Source organism: Amblyomma mixtum, chromosome 9 (genome assembly GCF_055824585.1).
Source record: "Amblyomma mixtum isolate Tamu chromosome 9, ASM5582458v1, whole genome shotgun sequence".
Taxonomy (NCBI): domain Eukaryota; kingdom Metazoa; phylum Arthropoda; class Arachnida; order Ixodida; family Ixodidae; genus Amblyomma; species Amblyomma mixtum.
In genome coordinates this window covers 106,174,168-106,192,041 of record NC_143020.1, presented here as the reverse complement: position 1 = coordinate 106,192,041, position 17,874 = coordinate 106,174,168, and the positions used below count along the sequence as shown (strand labels likewise).

The 17,874-nt window shown below is 45.8% G+C and overlaps 2 protein-coding genes and 4 non-coding genes across 7 annotated transcripts; 5 read left to right on the top strand and 1 right to left on the bottom strand.

The window, feature by feature from the left end:
- The first annotated feature begins 191 nt into the window (after positions 1-191).
- On the top strand, positions 192-5,006 carry LOC149330547 (putative glutathione-specific gamma-glutamylcyclotransferase 2). The gene is made up of 4 exons (XM_089561173.1): positions 192-505; positions 947-988; positions 1,141-1,236; positions 4,339-5,006. The coding sequence occupies exons 1-4, from the start codon at positions 371-373 to the stop codon at positions 4,696-4,698; spliced, it is 633 nt and encodes a 210-aa protein (XP_089417299.1). The 5' UTR covers positions 192-370; the 3' UTR covers positions 4,699-5,006.
- A 2,088-nt stretch (positions 5,007-7,094) lies between these two features.
- On the bottom strand, positions 7,095-10,418 carry Naa80 (N-alpha-acetyltransferase 80). Of its 2 annotated transcripts, none has more exons than XM_089559874.1 (5): positions 10,257-10,418; positions 9,370-9,515; positions 8,277-8,352; positions 8,107-8,197; positions 7,095-7,471 (listed from the first exon to the last, which is right to left on the bottom strand). In XM_089559874.1, the coding sequence occupies exons 1-5, from the start codon at positions 10,346-10,348 to the stop codon at positions 7,241-7,243; spliced, it is 636 nt and encodes a 211-aa protein (XP_089416000.1). In that variant the 5' UTR covers positions 10,349-10,418; the 3' UTR covers positions 7,095-7,240. The 2 variants fall into 2 exon arrangements, with proteins under 2 accessions (XP_089416000.1, XP_089416001.1); XM_089559875.1 differs by having other exon boundaries at positions 9,855-10,414.
- Positions 10,419-14,049: 3,631 nt separating this feature from the next.
- Positions 14,050-14,123, top strand: TRNAT-AGU (transfer RNA threonine (anticodon AGU)). Its single transcript has one exon. It is a non-coding gene; the product is annotated as a tRNA-Thr (tRNA).
- Positions 14,124-15,395: 1,272 nt separating this feature from the next.
- Positions 15,396-15,469, top strand: TRNAT-AGU (transfer RNA threonine (anticodon AGU)). Its single transcript has one exon. It is a non-coding gene; the product is annotated as a tRNA-Thr (tRNA).
- Positions 15,470-15,567: 98 nt separating this feature from the next.
- TRNAT-AGU (transfer RNA threonine (anticodon AGU)) lies at positions 15,568-15,641 on the top strand. The gene has a single exon. It is a non-coding gene; the product is annotated as a tRNA-Thr (tRNA).
- A 99-nt stretch (positions 15,642-15,740) lies between these two features.
- Positions 15,741-15,814, top strand: TRNAT-AGU (transfer RNA threonine (anticodon AGU)). The gene has a single exon. It is a non-coding gene; the product is annotated as a tRNA-Thr (tRNA).
- The last annotated feature ends 2,060 nt before the right edge of the window (positions 15,815-17,874 follow it).

Below are 17,874 nucleotides of genomic sequence, written 5' to 3'. Positions count from 1 at the left end.
CTATCATAGAAGAAAAAAACTAGAGTTTACAGTGAACAAGAAATATTTCCAGTTCACTATACTCGAGTTCTTTCCTTCATCTATGCTTCCTCTATGAAGAAGAGGTAGTACAGTGCTGACATCTGTGTACTAGATCGAGTCGCAGTATACGTCCACTGTAGACCCACAAGTGCTTCCTTTCTATTGGTTTTCGCCAAGCACGTGAATCGTTGCGTCACCAGGCGCGTGATGCGCGCAGGCAACCGACTTTTGTTTCTGCATTTGGCAACCTAACAGCTGTTTCGTGGCCTTCACAGCTGGCTAACAGGCGATGATCGCCGCAATTTAAAGTTTTATTGACACGCGGTGGCGTCCAGCGACCTCAGCTGTCATGTATGTCTTCGGCTACGGTTCGCTCATGTGGAAAGCGGATTTCCCATACAACCGCAAAATCGTCGGTTACGTCAAAGGGTACGTGCGTCGGTTTTGGCAAGCCAGCGAAGACCACCGCGGCGTCCCTGGCAAGGTGAGCTTAACGATGTTTACTTTCACACCTCTCACGAAGTGTGTGAGCTAGCCGAGAGGTTCAGGTTCAAGGTCAGTGGAGGTTTGGGGTACTGCAAGCGTGATAGATGAAGCTCGGCCGAGCCAGTGCACGGGGACGTTAACTTTAGCGATTTCTTAGTGAACCGCGCATAAACCGAGCATGCAGCCAAGCTGAGTGATGTAGGTGGTTTGGGCGGGAACATTAGTGATCCTTCAAGTGTTCTTGTTGATGGCAGCATGCAAACAGATAGCTTTGAGCCGGCCGTGCAGGTGGTTTCGTTTTCAATTGGGCTTTTCCCTCGTTGCGGACTTCCGAGAAATCCGCGCTGTTTATGCATTTTCTTACCTCGTAAAAGTGTTGGCCGGTTTCCTTCCTGTTTGTGGCTTGTGTTGACAGTTTCAACATGCTCCACCCTTTCAGCCCGGGCGCGTGGTGACCTTGGTCCCGTCGTCAGACCAAAGCGTGAGCTGCTTTTTTTATCTTTTATCCCCGCCTTACTAGCTTAAGCTGCGGTCTATTCCTGGCGCATTATACACGCCTCTCTGTTTACAGAGCACTTGAGCGGCGTTCTTTGTTTTTATAACCCCTTTACCCCTTCTTTTTTTTTTTTTCAGGACTGCGTTTGGGGCATTGCTTACGAAATACCCGAGGCCGAGAAGGATGAAGTCATTGGTCGCCTAGACTTTCGAGAGAAGGATGGCTACGACAGGGTACGAGTATATTAATAGTAGGTCTTTATTCGGACGTGTGCAGGGTAGATCCTGTACACTTTTTTTTTTACCTATATATATATATATATATATATATATATATATATATATATATATATATATCCTCTCGTAGTGGTGAAGAGGTTCTCATGCTGTCTGAGCCAAGGTAGAAGTCAAAGCAAGTACTTTATTAATTTGCTTAATAGCCCATTACGAAACCAGTTGTGGTGGAGAAAGACTACTACGACAAGGTAGAAGTTTATTAATAGCTGTGTGCTTAATATGCTCTGCCCATTGGTTTTACCTATATTCTTTCTCGTACCAGCAGAGATAAGCTGTTTCTATGGGTGTCACAGCTAAGATACAAATTTTCAGCCAATACTTGCGCTGGTTAGCACCTGATTACCAAACAACTGGTGGCAGTACGGTTTTTGCAGAGTCTATAGGCTTGCAAATTGGACTGAGTCAATCATCTATTTGAACCAGCAGCTTCTAACTGTAGAAGGGTTTATAGCGCAGAGACACGCACAAGAGAAATAAAACACACACACAAGTGCTTGTGTGTGTGTTTTGTCTCTCATGTCTGTGTCTTTGCGCTATAAGCCCTTCTACATCAAGATGAACTACAAACTCGCCCAACTGGAAGTTTTAATAAAACTTCTAACTGAACATTGCCACCTGGGAACAATGGCATAAAAAGTGTAGCATTGATTCGAAGTGGGTTGAAGGAAAAGTCAAGACTCATTACTTGATGTGAAATGAACATTTATTTCACGAATAGGGTGACCGGGAGATTAACATAAGGCAATAACAATGACAGATAGACACGATAGGGAAAAGCCAAGGCTATGGTACAAAGTGAACATCAAAGCCAGTATAACAGAAAGCTTTGAACTGAAAGGTCATTTTGCATACAAAGGAATGAATTCCCTTGCAACTCAGCCCAAGATTTTCACGTTCATCAGTTGTAGGCTGCTGGAGGTCTCAAATTGCTTTTGTTTTGGTGATCTATATATCAGACTACATCATTACAGGAGGACATTAAGAAAACAGAGTTTATGTGGCTGCGTCCAGTGCCTTTTTAAATGAACTTCCATTCAGTGCATATTTTTATTATTTTGTTAATTTTTTTATTTATTTACAAAATACTGCGGACACTGAGTCCAAGCAGGGTGGGCGAACAAGTCAATCAAACGGCAAAAAACGCAACAGTTCAAAAAAAAGAACAACACAATACAGCAATAATTGGTTAAAACTCATGAGACAATGATTTAACTATCTGATTCCAATCTGTTATTGTGCGTGGAAAGAACGAAAACTTGTAAGTGTCTGTTCTAGCGAATATAGGGGTTAGAGAAGTGGGATGGTGTTGACGAGTTTGTCTGGTTGGTGCCGGCGTTAAGTATGATGAGGGATCCAAACCAAGTTTGTTATGTAATAAGAGAGAAATAAATTCTAACCTAAGCTTTCTTCTCCGATGTTCAAGTAGTACAATTTTATTAATCTCCATTAAAGTGGTTGGGGAGTCAGTCCTTGCATATTTATTAAAAATAAACCTGACGGCTCTTCTCTGTATTCTTTCCAGATTTTTTACGTTAAATTTAGTATACGGGTCCCACACTATGCATGCATATTCCAGTTTAGGTCTAATTATTGAAGAATAACAAAGTAGCTTAATGTTAGAAGGAGCATTTTTTAGTTTATGCCTTAAGCAACACAGTTTTCGAAATGCAGCTGAGCAGATATTGTTTATGTGCAAGTTCCACGATAGGTTGCTACTTATGGTTACTCCTAGGTATTTGTAGTTGGATACTTGTTTAAGAGGGAGAGAGCCTAATTTATATGTGTGGCTATGACGTACGGTTTTTTGGGTTATCGGCATATAAACACATTTATCAGCATTCAGAATCATGCCCCATCGGTCGCACCATTCGAAAACATTGTTCAAAGCTCTGTCCAGGTCACACTGATCTTCCTTATTTGAAATGTAATGCGCGAAACTAAACCAGTGGTCAGTCGGAAAGCCATTGTGAGCACCAGGGTGAGGAAAATTCAGGTGATGGTTGCTGGCACTAGCTGGAGTGATGAACACAGAAAATTGTCTGAAGTGATTGTGCTGAAACTGGCATAAAATAGGAATGGCTGGATGCCATTCAGAGAGGTCACTGTCATCCATGGGACTCTGCCGGCGATGATGGTGATGATAGTTAGGTTTCGCGTGAGGAACATCCAGTGTGTGTGTCTACTTAAGACTCTGCCTAACGGCTCACTTTAATCCTATCAGACTGTTTGCTCTTTTGAAAATGCACATATAGAAGCAATTTGAATGAACATTCAGTTTGCATACTAGAACGTTTCCGCATTGAGTTTGGAAATGCTGTTTGGGTATTATTTATGCATACAAAAAATATTTAGAACAAAAGAAAGTGTGCTCTCGCTCATACTAAGAGGTAATCATTACTTGAATACTAGTTAATATTCCCTTTGATAGTACTGCTGCTCATACGGTCATCGTAGGTAGCTTGCAGACTGGTGCAGAGACCGTGACCAGAGCGGTAGCATTTGTATAGTACCGAGGTGGCACTAGGTGAGAAGGAACGTTCCTTCGCGCGAGACTCCACTATTAGTAACAGTGCCATCTAGAGAGGGTGGAACATGCCAACTGGCCCCTTGCAACCTTAGTACCGATGAGCACCACCGCTGGGCAGCACTGTCTCACCCTTACCATGGTAGTGGTGGACTGCAAACTTCTGGCAAAAACTGTACGCCAGCGCTGGTTTCTCAAACTCACTGGCTAAAGCGTACACAGCAGTCAGCGATGCAAACTAAGGCAATCTCCTTTTCGAATTTGCCGCCGCGGTGGCTCAGCGGTTATGGTGCTCGGCTGCTGACCCGAAAGACGCGGGTTCGATCCCGGCCGCGGCGGCTAGAATTTCTTTGGAGGAGAAATTCTTGAGGCCCGTGTACTGTGCGATGTCAGTGCACGTTAAAGAACCCCAGGTGGTCGAAATTTCCGGAGCCCTCCACTACGGCGTCTCTCATAGCCTTAGTCGCTTTGGGACGTTAAACCCCAGAAACCAAACCATCCTTTTCGAATTTCAGGTGCAGGTCATGTTTTATCCGGCCAAAGATGAGGAGAAGCCCTTCTTGCTCACCATATACGTGGCGCAGAAGGAGAACCCCTTCTACCTCGGTCCCGCGAGCGCGCTGGACATCGCCCGCCAGATCCGCGACGCCGCGGGCCCAAGCGGCTCCAACCGCGAGTACCTGCTGTCACTCATCGAGTGCATGCGCAACATTGCACCACACGTACGCGACCAGCACCTGCTAGACATCGAGCGCAACCTGCTCAACTTGGAGACCTCGGAAAAAAAAAAAAAGCCGGTTCACTCCCAGGCACAGCTCGACGACTATCAAAGGCATCAGTATGAAGGCAGCCGAAAGCGGGCAGAGGTTGCGTGACGCCCCGAAGCGTAATGAAATTCTGGCTAGGCGGTGTCCTTTTGGAGCCGCTGAACGACAGTTCCTGCAAAGGCTGATGCGGCGCATCGTCTCGAAGGCCCTGGTGATCTTGACTGAGGAATCCGAAGGACATCAAAAAAAAATTGTGTGAAACTCCAGTGCAAGCAGGAGTTCTGTGTGCAACATGTTTTTAACGTGGCAGCGTGCAACTTGAATATTCAACACTGCCCCTGACTACTAGAAGAACTGTGGAGTGGCTGGCATACAGTTTAGAAATTAAAAACTTTCTTGTGCACATGTCTATACAAGACTCTGTCCACTTTCCTTTTTCTCGTAAACTACACTGCACTTAGTCAACAGTAGAACGGTCTTTGTACATTACCTTGACTGCAGCTGAATAACATCCTAAAGTTTATCACACTGACTTTGTCACCTTGCAGAAAATGATTGATATCTTCTCCAGGGCTTGGCACAGCGGTAGAGGCAGTTCACTACGTGGCATTGCGCCTCTAAGGCCTTGGTGAGTTGTTCATTGGCAGAAAGTAACGGGCATGAATAAATGGCTAATGAAAACACTTCCAGCGAACAATAATCAACGAAGCGGAACGGAAACCACGCAGGTTTCACCAAACTGGTAGCTTGAACAAAACTTCAAAGACTCGAACAGCAAGCACAACAAACAACAGCATGTGGAAATTAGCCTCCAGGCAGTTCATATTCTTGCGAAAGGCTGAAAATAGAAAAATCCCAGGCAAGTTGACTGTCTCCACACATAACAAATTGTGCATTTTTTTTGCGAAGTTGGTTAGTGTGTGTGTTAAGCCCATGCCTTCAGCTAAACCAGACGCGATTGAGCCAAGCAAAGGCGATGCTTCTATTTCAGCACACACTGCCATTTGTAATGTGAACAGCCTCAATGAAGGTGCTTCTCATAGAAGAATACATCTAAACACACTTGACACGATAAGCATGTCATGTTAATTCGACCACAAACTGAACAGTCTATACAGAGTATATATCATGAACAGTCTATACAGAGGGTTAATACGAGATCAATCCAAGAAGCCTTTGTGTTCTTGTACCGGGCGTAGCTGGATTGATGATGGCAATGATGGAGTCAGCTACAGTTTTAGGATGCGCATGAATGATGTACAAAAAATTATTTTGCATTCCTTTAGAAGACTAGTCGGAACATTCTTGCACAACCAAACTAGCAAACACTCTGTAGGCTTTGACCTTACATAACCTTTGTTCATCCACAAATGTACACAAAATTGGTGTTACGCCCTGATTATACATCAAAGTATCACAGCGACAGCAGTCTGGGGGACTCGCTTAGGCTGGCTCTGCCTAATGGTGACAAAGAAAAATTAACATGGCCAGATGATCGCTCTTTTTTCATGTAAGGCTATGTCGTGACAAATGGCAACTCTAACAGTCCAAATGGTCGTAAACAATGATCAAAGGAAGCCCTATTGCACTCATAATGAATCCACTGAGAGAAATTGATTGTGCTATACTCTAGCAAATGGATCAGCTGCAGTAGAATAGGGCCACTTCGACCAAGAACCGTTTAAAGAGACAAAGCGTTGGCTATTCTGCAAACTATTTCACAAAGGCGATGGGCAAGACTGGGCCGATGTTGGCGGTCGCCGAGGAGCCATGCGATCATATGTATTGTCTCCGTGTGGTGTGCTAATAGCTGGCAGAGCAGAACAAACACGGGGACTACTTTCCTCGCTGCCGTCACGCAGCCGTTGGCCTCTGATCTTTCCGCCAAGCATGTGGCAATGGGCAGCGTTGAGTGAACGGCATGGAAGTTGTAGAAAAGAGATTTCACCGAAAACAGGCATTGCCGCCACTGGCTGATTTTGCAGGTAAAGTGAGGCGTGTCGAAACAGTTTTTTGGGCATGGATCCCAGAAGCAAGTCTGCACTTCCACCCACTTTGAATTGGTAATCACAGAGTCTCATTTTTTTGGCGCAGACATCAAGAGATCTAGTGGCTGGAAACTTCTGAATGCGATTTTCTCATCAATAAGTGCGTCTTATGCCTACAAAAAGCCACAGAATCGGTCTTCACGAATTCGTTGGAGTCGCAAGTCCTCAGCGTCCATTTAAGGACCCACCAAATTATGGCCAATACGTTCAGGCTCCCTGTGACATTCACCTCATATGTCTCTATCCCTTTCTTACAGCATCAGATCTGTTAATGCCAACCCCTCCCTCCTTCAAGGTCATTGTCTGCATGAAATGATGTCATTACGTAAAAATCTTAACTGGTCAAACTGGTTTAAGGAACAATTTCCCAGTTGATTCCAGTTGTTTCCAGTTGGCTGCAGTTGGGACTCAGCTAGGAGCCAACTGGAATCAACTGGGAAGCTGTTCCTTAAACCAGTTAGACCAGTTACGATTTTCACCTAAAAAAGGTCTGACAGATCATGTGGTCTATTAAACCTCTTAACAGCTTTTGACAGCTGAGTTGTGCAAGGTTATGCAAATGTCCCTTCCACTTATTGAACCTTACTCACTCTGCCAACGCATCACAGCTGTTTCATCATCCACACCTGCATTAGTGCTGTACTGACTTGCATCTGAGGCGAAGGTGGTAAAGGGGGTGGCGGTGGAGGAGGTAGCGGGCTCGCATTCTCTATGTGCGTTGCCCTTTGCGAGCAGTTGTCGAATGATGACTTGATGTCTTGTGGAGACGATTCATTTGCCTCGCCATCAAAGAGCTTGAGGAACCGCTCCATGTGATCCATTGTGCCCGAGATCTAAGAACGACAAACGTTGACTGTTATTGCGAATCTGTACCACAAAAATGATAGGGTAAATTTTTCTTTTTAACAAGTTGCCGTGCCAATTTACACAATAAACTGGCATCATTCTTCCCCCTTTTGCTTACACCAATTGAACTGTTCTGAAGAAAGCATTCGTGAGTCTCCCTGCATGAAAACCTGTCACAAACACCACTTTTCAGCAAACCTGCATAACAAACCACAGCTTCACAACAATTACAAGCAGGCAAAATAACTGCAATAAGCTGGCAGAGGGAAAAAAAAAAAGCTGAAGAAAGGAATTTCAGCTCTGGTTAGAGTAGCACAACATAACAACTATCACAATCAATAGTTAAAGAACAGATCACTACCAATAAAGTTGCTTCACTCTGTCTTGCAACATCCGAGCAGCTTAGATTTTGCACAGGGATATGTGAACATTCACAGCACAACAAGCATATGTGGACAAGAACAGAATTGCAACAGTACAAGAGTGCTGTGTTCTCTTCTAATCTGTATCATTGTGCTATGAATGTTCACATGAATGTTCACACTAGCCCGAACCCTCACATTGCCATTACATTATCATTACTTTGCATGCACAATGCTAAATAGAAAAATAGAATGCTTACCCCACAGACAGGAGGACAAACCGAGTAACCAATACCCCTGTAGAACTGTTCCTTGTCATGGGTTGACAGGTAACATCTTGTGAAGCCTTTCCTTGAGACAGTGAAAACAATTAGCGCATGCAGAAAAGTGCACAGGCACAAAAGAGAGCTCAGCTCATATATACACTCACTTGCGAGCATAATCTTCGGTCAGCTTCATGACTAGCTTGCCGAAACCTTTTCCCCTCTCTTCGGGGATGACAATAACTGAAAGAAAACGTTCTGTCATTACCGCAGTCTTCACTAAGATGAAACTGTTGCAAGTTTTGTAACTTGCCAAGAGCCCTCGTCCCAAGAACACATTGTTTTGCTAAAGAACTTCAATTTGAATCAAAGGCGTGAGGAATATAAAAGGGAAATGCATCACACATGAGAATCAAATTTACTTTCGCTTTAGCATCAAGCTTCAAGAAGCACGAACAAGTTCATCCTTAGAGATAAAAACTGAATCGGCCACAAGAACCTCAAAATTACGCTTCACACTTATACTTGGGCAGTCATCGCTGACTTCATATGATTATAAAGTGTTCCCTTTAAAGCTGCACTGATCTGTATACAACAGGCTGCGTTTCTATTGTCAGTTTAGGCACTTTAAGACACGTTCCACAATTCTCCCATTAAGCCGATAAAATTTCTGCCATTATTTCTAAATATATATTTTAACAGTAAGTGGAATAATGTATGCTAGTATAATGCTCACAAGTCGTCACAAGCCTGACATTTACAGCCATCACACGAAGCCACCACATGAAAATTAACCGAAAGTTCCAGCTTAAAATCAAACAGAGAAAAAAGAATGAGCTTACAAAAAGAAGTTGTTTAAGTATGCAACACAGCCAGCACTCACAGTCAAGCTTTAAAATTACAGGTACTGAGACTGGCTCCTTCTCTCCAAGATAACACCCACAAACTTTTTACACTGCCAACACTGATATTTTGAAAGTCATCAAATGCACACAACAAGGACATCATGTTCCCTAATGCTCATTGCCTTTTACTGTCGGCACTAGTTGTGCTTTCTGTTGTCACCATCTTGTGTGTACCACAGTGAAACGTGTGGTACTGATCAAGTCCCTACCTTGTCTGAGTGACCAAAAATAAACTGCCAAAGGTCCAAGAGTTTTCCTTGTTCAGACACATATGTGGCTGTTCGCTTGTAGTTTTAAATATCAGGGCAAACGGCAATGAATTATGCACTTAAGTTTCAGCAAACTGTCACCTCACCAGATTCGACGAAGCAGGCCTTTTCATCGTGCAGTACCCGACAGAGCTTGGCGTGGCCGATCACTTGGCTCTCTTGGCCTTCTTGGTGCCTGATCAGCACCAGCGAAGCAGGTAAGTTGCTACTGGACTTGCTCAGGCTGTGGAATCTGCAACAAGATTGTCAAACATAGTTTTGCAGGATAATTTTTAGTTAATTCACTATTGTATTTAATGCACCAGTCCTGCTAACCTCGCTAATCCCAATGATACCTCATTTACACCTGATGGTTCTTAGAGCAGCCCCTGGTCTGTAGTGAAAAATCTTTAGCTGGGAGGTAGATGAGCCTTTCGGGGCGCAGACCAGAAAAATCCGATACATTTTTCTTCGCCAGCGATTCTGAAATATGCATGCAAACATTAACAAACTAAACCCAAGGTGATCACTGTGCTTCTGAAGCTGCAATGTTATCGCAGCGATGACAGCAAATATATCTGCATATGATTACCTGTGCGAGCAACGACGCATTGACCACAAATGTTGTTGTTGTCGTTGCCTTGTGTTGTTGTTGTAGAAGCACAGAGAACGGCGGTACAGATTTTTTTTTCTTCTTTCTTCAAAATTTTGATCATCAGCAGCTACGCGAGCTCATAAACTAAAAAATAAAGAGGCCGAAACAGGCCCTTTGATTGAATTTATACAAGAGTAACCTTGAATATTTTCCATGATGAAGTTGATGGCTGATGAATTACGATGAATCTGAATCATGATGAATTAGCGCCAGGCAAGTTCTATCCTGATAAACATTGACATCGCAGTGCTGTTCTTTTTCTTCAGTGGCATGAACTAAACGTCCGAGCACTTGGAACGAGAAAGTTTTAATCAGCCGGCTTTCGTAACGTTCACGTACCGAGCTGTGTGGCTTCGTTTCCATTCGTTGTTCAAGATGTTACAGCAGGCGTTTATGTACTCGGGATGATCGTGAAGTTCAACGAGTTCCATTCTCAACTCTCACAGCTACTCATGAGTTCGAATATGTCTTGTTAGAAAACCGCACTGTACGTACTACAACCACAGAGGGCCGTTTCACATGCTGCGACTAGAACGAAAATAGTCGGCCTAGTCGGTGACGCCGCAGTGCGATTTTCGCACAGTGCTTTCACATGCAACGCGTTCCCAGCGAATTCGGTCGGAGGGACACGCAAGGTTGCTCGATGTTCGCATAAGGTCTCTTCGATTTGGCTTGCACTGGCTGTGCTAGTTCTGCAGCGGTGCCAAGCGGTCACGTGAGCGTGCAGCGCCAGTTCATCAAGTGCAGATACAGCCCGTACACTAGCGCGCACCGGCCATTGGCAAAACGAAGGCGCAAGTGCAGCCGCGCCATGCTGCACTACTTCCAGCACTACCTTCAGACCGAGTGCAAGGCGGCGAAGAACTCGTGCAGAACCAGGCCTGCACCTTGACAAAACGAGGAGAAAAGTGCAGAGGGCGCGCGCGGCACCGGAAAAACGAGGACGACGGTGCTGCACCCCATGAACTGGTGCAGCTGGTGCTGCCAAATCGAAGAGACCTATAGGCAACCCACGATTAAACCCGACAGAAACACTGCACGGAATGTGTTGATGATGTAATGACCAGCTTGTTTTTAGATGCAAGGCAATATTTCGTATGTTTTGATTAGAATAAACAGTTTTGCTTACGCCGCGGGAACAGCTCCCACGTGACCCCACGCCGAGACGGCGCGTGACGTCACGTCACGTGCGAGTTGTTGCCGCGGCAGGTCTCGACGCACGTGCGCTCTCGCTCGCGCGCCTGGAGACCGGTCGTGGCCGCGGCAGCTGCTCCCGCGTGACGTCACGTCACGTGCCGACTCGGCGCTGCCCATTGGCCAGTCGCAGAGCGACCACACCGACGCTGCGACTGGATTCCAACCGGACGGAACTTGGTCGCAGGCCGTCTGCGGCTAGACCGACGGCCCTCCCCAGTCGCAGACCGACCGAATTCGCAGCGTCGCAGGCGAGAATCGCATGCATGTGAAACGGCCCAGACACGGACCATCACAGGCAGACGACACGGCTCAAGTTTCCAACTGGATTAGCTTGCCTTGAGTTGATTTTCGTTTCCCAAGCCTCCCAACTTCTTTCTAATTTCTAATTTTTTTATAAGTATATTTTCTATTTTTTATAACAAATAGTTTTAAATACAACAAAAAAAAACAACAATTTTAGCACAAACAAAAACAATTTCGCTTTCTTATAGTAACAAGTCTTTGAGGCTAGGCCACAGATATAGCACAAATCACGGAGTCCAGGCGCCTAATGTAAATTTGAATTAATGGCGGGAAAAAAAATAGCTTCATTTGTCTTCGGCATAAATTCATTTTTTGCCGCCAAAAAACATTAACAGAGCCCCCCCCCCCCCCTTTTAAAGAAAGCAGCTAAACATTCAAACTGTGCAAACAGCAAAAATGTGCCTTTTTAATCGATGTTGATACAAATATAACTAGTACAATCACACGAACGCATATGACTGAATTTCAATGCAACCTCCATTTAAAACGTAACATGGGAACCCTCTTTTGACCCACGATAAACCGCAAAGCGAGGCTCTCGGAACGGTTCTGAAGAGATAAGGTCTCACGTGAAGCTGCGCACAAATCGTGACGCGCACCTCTCAAACCCTCTTGTCTCTAGGCATATGGAGGCCATCTTGCTACCGTTTCGCCTACCATGTGTGTACCACGTGCACACTTGGCGTGCCTTTTATCTCTGAGGTAACGCTGACACCCCTTAGCAACTAGAAAAAAAACCCCTAACTCGTCCCAACTCAGAAGTCATTCGCGTATTCACTCACTTTTAACGGAACGGGTTTCAGCTGAAGAGGTGTGTGTTGGGTGAAAACGTCAGGCATGCATCGAATTTACATCGAATGCATGCACAAAGCGCAATCCTTCGTTTTATTTTTCTTAAGTACAGTTATAGCGAAAATAACAGTGCGGGAGGCCTCAAACATGTGGCCGGCTGGCCCTAAAGATTTCAGCCTTTGTGGAAACCCCGTTCTAGATATACCGGGTGTCCCAGCTAAATGTAATCCAAACTTTTAACAAAGGCGAAGTGCCCTAGTACAGTGAAACCAACTCAGGGTTGTTCATAGTCGCGTGGCCTAGTCTTGAGTACTTTTTCGCTCTTTAAAGTTGATTAATTAGTTAAGTTTAGTTAGTTAACTTTTTAATTATGAACTTCAGGAAGAAAGTGTCAATGCAAAAGTTTTAGATCACCTCGATAAACCGCTAGTAGTGCTGTTTCCGTCAAGTTTCGATTTACGTAGCTTCATTTATTGGCCTTAAAAGAAAGTTGTCACGTGACCAGCTGCTCGCTCACTTCTCTGCCCCAATGTGCACCTAAAGTCTCATCGAGGAGAGGACTTCAGAGAAAATGGATTTTATTCTTTAAGGCACGTCTTGGGACGTTCAAGTGGCCCAGTTGTCATGTGGAAGCTTTTTCTTATTGTGCGGGTTATGGTTAAAGGCCGGTAAAAAAAAACTACTTTACGTAAATATTACTCTGCGGCAAATGTCTCAGTAAGCTCTTTGTCAAAGCGATCTACAACTTTTCCATTGACACTTTGTTCCTCAAGTCAATAATTAAAGTTAGTTAATTAAGCTTAATTAATTAGTCAAACTTTAAGAACGAAAAAATACTGCAGTCTAGGTCACGCGGTTCTAAACAACCCTTGTTAGGTTTCAGACGGCTAGAACACCTCGTGTTTTTTAAAAGCTTGGTTACATTTAGCTGGGACGCCTGGTATTCTATTCCATATCGCGTTTTTTTTTTTTTTACTCTGTTTACAGTTTGACACCTGTCGGTTCTCTGCTGTGACTTAAGTGTAAGTCAGCGGCTTGACTTGCGCCGTGTAGAAATCCGGAGGGAAAAAATCTCCCGCTTTGACTACACCATCCGGGTGTGAGTCCCCGCGTTGTGCTACGCCCAGGGCGCGGCACGAGCGTTTGCACTGGCCTCTATTTTTTCCCTTTTCCCACCACCGACCAGTGGAATACACAAGTTTGCCGGTGTGGCCCACGTGGCGAGAGATGTACGGGATTCGTAAATAACTGGTATGGTTATTTATTTGTAAGGAGTATTTGAAACAGCCTTTGCAAAATCTCTCTATTTGGACATGTCTACTATATTTATTACTGCATATGCGTGTTCATGTGTGCTCATGTGTGTTCATGTGTGCATATGTGATTCATGTTTCTACGGAAAGGGTCCAGAGAAATGTGTTCATAGTAGACTTTTAGAATAGGGAGACCCTATTCTGAGTCCCTTATATCCGCGGTGTCAAATCCGTGTCGATCGCGCTACTGACTCCAGCAGCCTAGCCCGATAGTAGGTTGGCATCCCCGCGGTGTCACGTTTTTGTGAGCGTCAGGTCAGAGATAAGGAAAGATAGGCGCCTTGGTGTCGCATGGAAAAGACCCCTCCGACTTCGCCGCTTTGTGCGACCCTGCCGCACAGTTGCGTAACGGTCGCTCCCAGCCCCCACGCCGGATGTGTTTAAACAGGGCCGGAGCAACCATTTTTTTTTTTTCTATTTATCTTTGTTAACGGCCAGGCTTTAAAGCGCGTGCCTGCAAGAACCGGTCGGTCTTTTCTGTCGTTGTTTTCCGCGAAGAGCATAACGGTTTCTGCCAACCACGTGTCGGCGCCGTGGCTTAGTTGGTTAAAGCGCCTGTCTAGTAAACAGGAGATCGTGAGTTCGAATCTCGCCGGTGCCTGATGCATTTTTTGCTCTCTGTACCTCCTGGTGGCTCTTCTAAAGAACTCTGGGGGCCGCCTTAACCGCATTATTAAAAAAGAAAACAGGGTGGCACTTACGTTGCCTGCTCTGGTGTCCAATGGCCTTGCTTTTTTTCCCGCCAAAACTCTGGCTGGAACCGGTTCCATTGCCATTATATGATATGCATGAGTCATCACACTCTAGAATGTTCGAGTACCTTCCATTGGATTAACTAATGTTGTTATACTAACCCAACCCACTACTCCCCATTCTGACCCGCACTAATCCACCTGAATTCATTTTTTGAGGTTGGCCTACTTCAAAACTTTTAGGGGTGCTTTGAAATTTTGGGGGTCCTCATATTTTCAAAATTTGTTTGGTTCACTTGTGATCCAGCGGTGTTGATGACATCATGATCCTCTCAATCGCATTCATACATCGCGGGGTGCCCTCATACCACTACTGTACCGGCGCAGTGGTGCCACTGCCTCATGCGCAGCGCCATGGTGGGCAGGCGGCAGGTACTGAATTTGGCGGCGGTGCTCACAATCCTACAGGCAGGTTGCCCTCTTTCATGATGAGGACGTTGCGATGACGTCACAAGGTTGCTTGGCCTCTCTCGACCATTCGTGACAGAGAAGATGGAACTGTTTTGTGAGACCACAGCCTAAAGTGGTGACTCCAAAGAGAGCTGCAAGGCATACGCGTGACACCCTGTGTGTCCAGCAACCCCCCGCATCAGGCGTCGAAAAGGGGCATGCATCTCCATGTTCCTCGTGTTGGCTCGCTCCCCTCTCGAGCCGACAGAAAATTTTAAATCTTGAAGAAAAGAGGTCGGGGAGCTGGGACTCCAACCCGAAGAGCCGGGGGGAGGGCTGAAAGAACTTAAGCCGCGTAGAAAAGAGTTGAGGGGACCTGAAAGAACTTCTAGCCATGAAGAAAGTCAGGGTCCCTGCGGTCCTCCAATTGTTGTAAACCACACCCCGCTCCCGATAGACCACGGTAGTTCAGACCAGAGTCCCTCAATACTTTTTAGGCACTCTGGTTCAGACCATGCTTCAGACGCGCGCGCGAGCGCCCAAGCGCGGGCGCCTATCTCTCTGTCATGTAGTACAGATCTGCGCCACGCGCGCACAAACCGGCTCCAGCATACGCGCACGCGCGTGGCGCGTGCGCCTAGGAAGTGTCCTTGGATTCGGGCCTGTCGCATTAGAAACCGGAGTTGCACTGTGGCGTCCTTTCAATGAGCGGATTTCCGCGGTTGACCGTCGGCGCCGTGGCTTAGTTGGTTAAAGCGCCTGTCTAGTAAACAGGAGATCGTGAGTTCGAATCTCGCCGGTGCCTCATTCACTTTTTGCAGGGTACTCCTAACGGTACTGTTTTGAAAACTGGAGCTGCACTGGGGCGTCCTTTCGATGAGCGGATTTCCGCGGTGGACCGTCGGCGCCGTGGCTTAGTTGGTTAAAGCGCCTGTCTAGTAAACAGGAGATCGTGAGTTCGAATCTCGCCGGTGCCTCATTCACTTTTTGCAGGGTACTCCTGACGGTACTCTTTTAAAAACTGGAGCTGCACTGGGGCGTCCTTTCGATGAGCGGATTTCCGCGGTGGATCCGTCGGCGCCGTGGCTTAGTTGGTTAAAGCGCCTGTCTAGTAAACAGGAGATCGTTAGTTCGAGTCTTGCCGGTGCCTCACTCACTTTTTGCAGTTTGGATCTAATGGTTTTTAAAAAAATGGCTGGCGGTTCGAGCATTGCTAAGCACAAAATTTTGTGCATGAACACTGTGTTCCAACCAAATTTTGCGGGTGGTCCACCCAAATTTCGGGGATAGGCCAACCCCAGTTTTGGAGGTGGGCCAATTTCATTTTGAGAGTAGGTCAAGCCTTCCTTCCATCTGAGCACACCCAGAATCACCGGCAGTCATATCCGGCAAAAGGTCATTTCAATGGCCTATTTCGGGTGTCCTAACCACGTTTAGGACATTCCTCATGTGTCATGCCATGTGTTGCCATCCTTACCCTGCAGGGTCATTCCCAAATTGAGCTTTGCTTGATGCCTCAGGCGTCTTTAAATCGCCAAGGTCATTCCAAGGTCGTGTTTCGGGTGGTCCTAACCATATGTTTGTGGCATATGCCTCAAGTGCCACACCGTGTGTCGCCACCCTTACCCTGCAGGGCCATCCCCAAAATTGAGAGTTGCTTGGTCCTTTGCCATACCTGTGCACACGTAGCGTTATTGAGTCTGGGTGAGGTTTCATTTTCTTCGCGCGAGACATCGTCGAATATCCTGGGGCTAGGCGAAAAAAGTTCTTGTGCACTGAACCAGTGTTGCAATGGGGCGTCCTTTCAATAAGCGGGCTTCATCATCATCATCATCAGCCTGACTACACCCATTGCAGGGCAAAGGCCTCTCCCATGTCTCTCCAACTAACCCTGTCCGTTGCAAAATGCGGCCACCGCATCCCCGCAAACTTCTTAATCTCCACCACCCACCTAACTTTCTGCCGCCCCCCGCTAGCTAGGCTTTCCTTCTCTTGGAATCCACTCCGTTACCCTTAAGGACCAGCGGTTATCTTGCCTTCGCATCACATGCCCTGGCAGCCCTGCCCAAGCCCACTTCTTCCTCTTGATTTCAACTAGGATGTCATTAACGCGCCTTTGTTCTCTCATCCACTCCGCCCGCTTCCGATCTCTTAACGTTACACCTATCATTCTTCTTTCCATAGCTCGCTGAGTCATCCTTAACTTAAGCTGAACCCTCTTTGTTAGCCTCCACGTTTCTGCCCCATAGGTGAGTGCCGGTAAGATACAGCTTTTGTATACTTTTCTCTTGAGGGATATTGGTAAGCTGCCATTCATGATCTGAGAGAACCTGTCATATGCGTTCCACCCCATTCTTATTCTCCTAGTTATTTCCCTCTCATGATCCGGATCACCTGTCACTACCTGCCCTTAGTAGACATTTTCTCTTAGTACTTCCAGCACCGCGCCATCAATTGCGAACGGCTGTTCTCTTGCTAGAATGTTGAATATTACTTCCGTTTTCTTCATGTTAATTTTTAGCCCCAATGTTCTGCCCTGCCTGTCTAATTCATTGATCATGATTTTGCAGTTCACGTGAACACTGGATTCGAACACCGGAACCGAAGTGAAAAACAGAACTGCTAGGCACCTAATTCGCATTCGGCTTAACTACGTAAATCGACCCTAATTGTTTCTTCACAATCATTTAACGGGCAATTCGCTCTATTCGCAGCGATTCTTGCAAAACTACGGCCTATTCCTCTATGACGACACATATGCCGGTCACTTGAAAAATTTTACTTAAAGCAATGGTCATCTTTGTGGTCAGGAAGAACACGTGAACGTCGGGGTGGGTGGCAACTCATGGGGGACAGAGGTGATCTGGTGCAACTTTCGCTGTTGCCTATATGCCCAATAGGAGAAGGCGCGAAGGCTGGGGGTTACTCTATTCAACACAGACCTGGTCGAAAAAAAAGAATTTACGAGGCAATCAAGAAGTGTTGGGTAATTATTGATCTACTTAGAAATGTGATTGAACAAGATCTCCGCCTGGCGAGATAAAACAATCACTGAAACGGTGCTCTGTGCATATTGAGGCATGTTTATTGGGGAAAAAAGCCCGTGACAAATAAACGAACGCCCTGTAGATATTTTGCATGAAGTGACTCTTCATGTGACATAGTTGGTGTAGGAAAACGCACGTACAGTCTTGTTCAAAAGTAACAGCG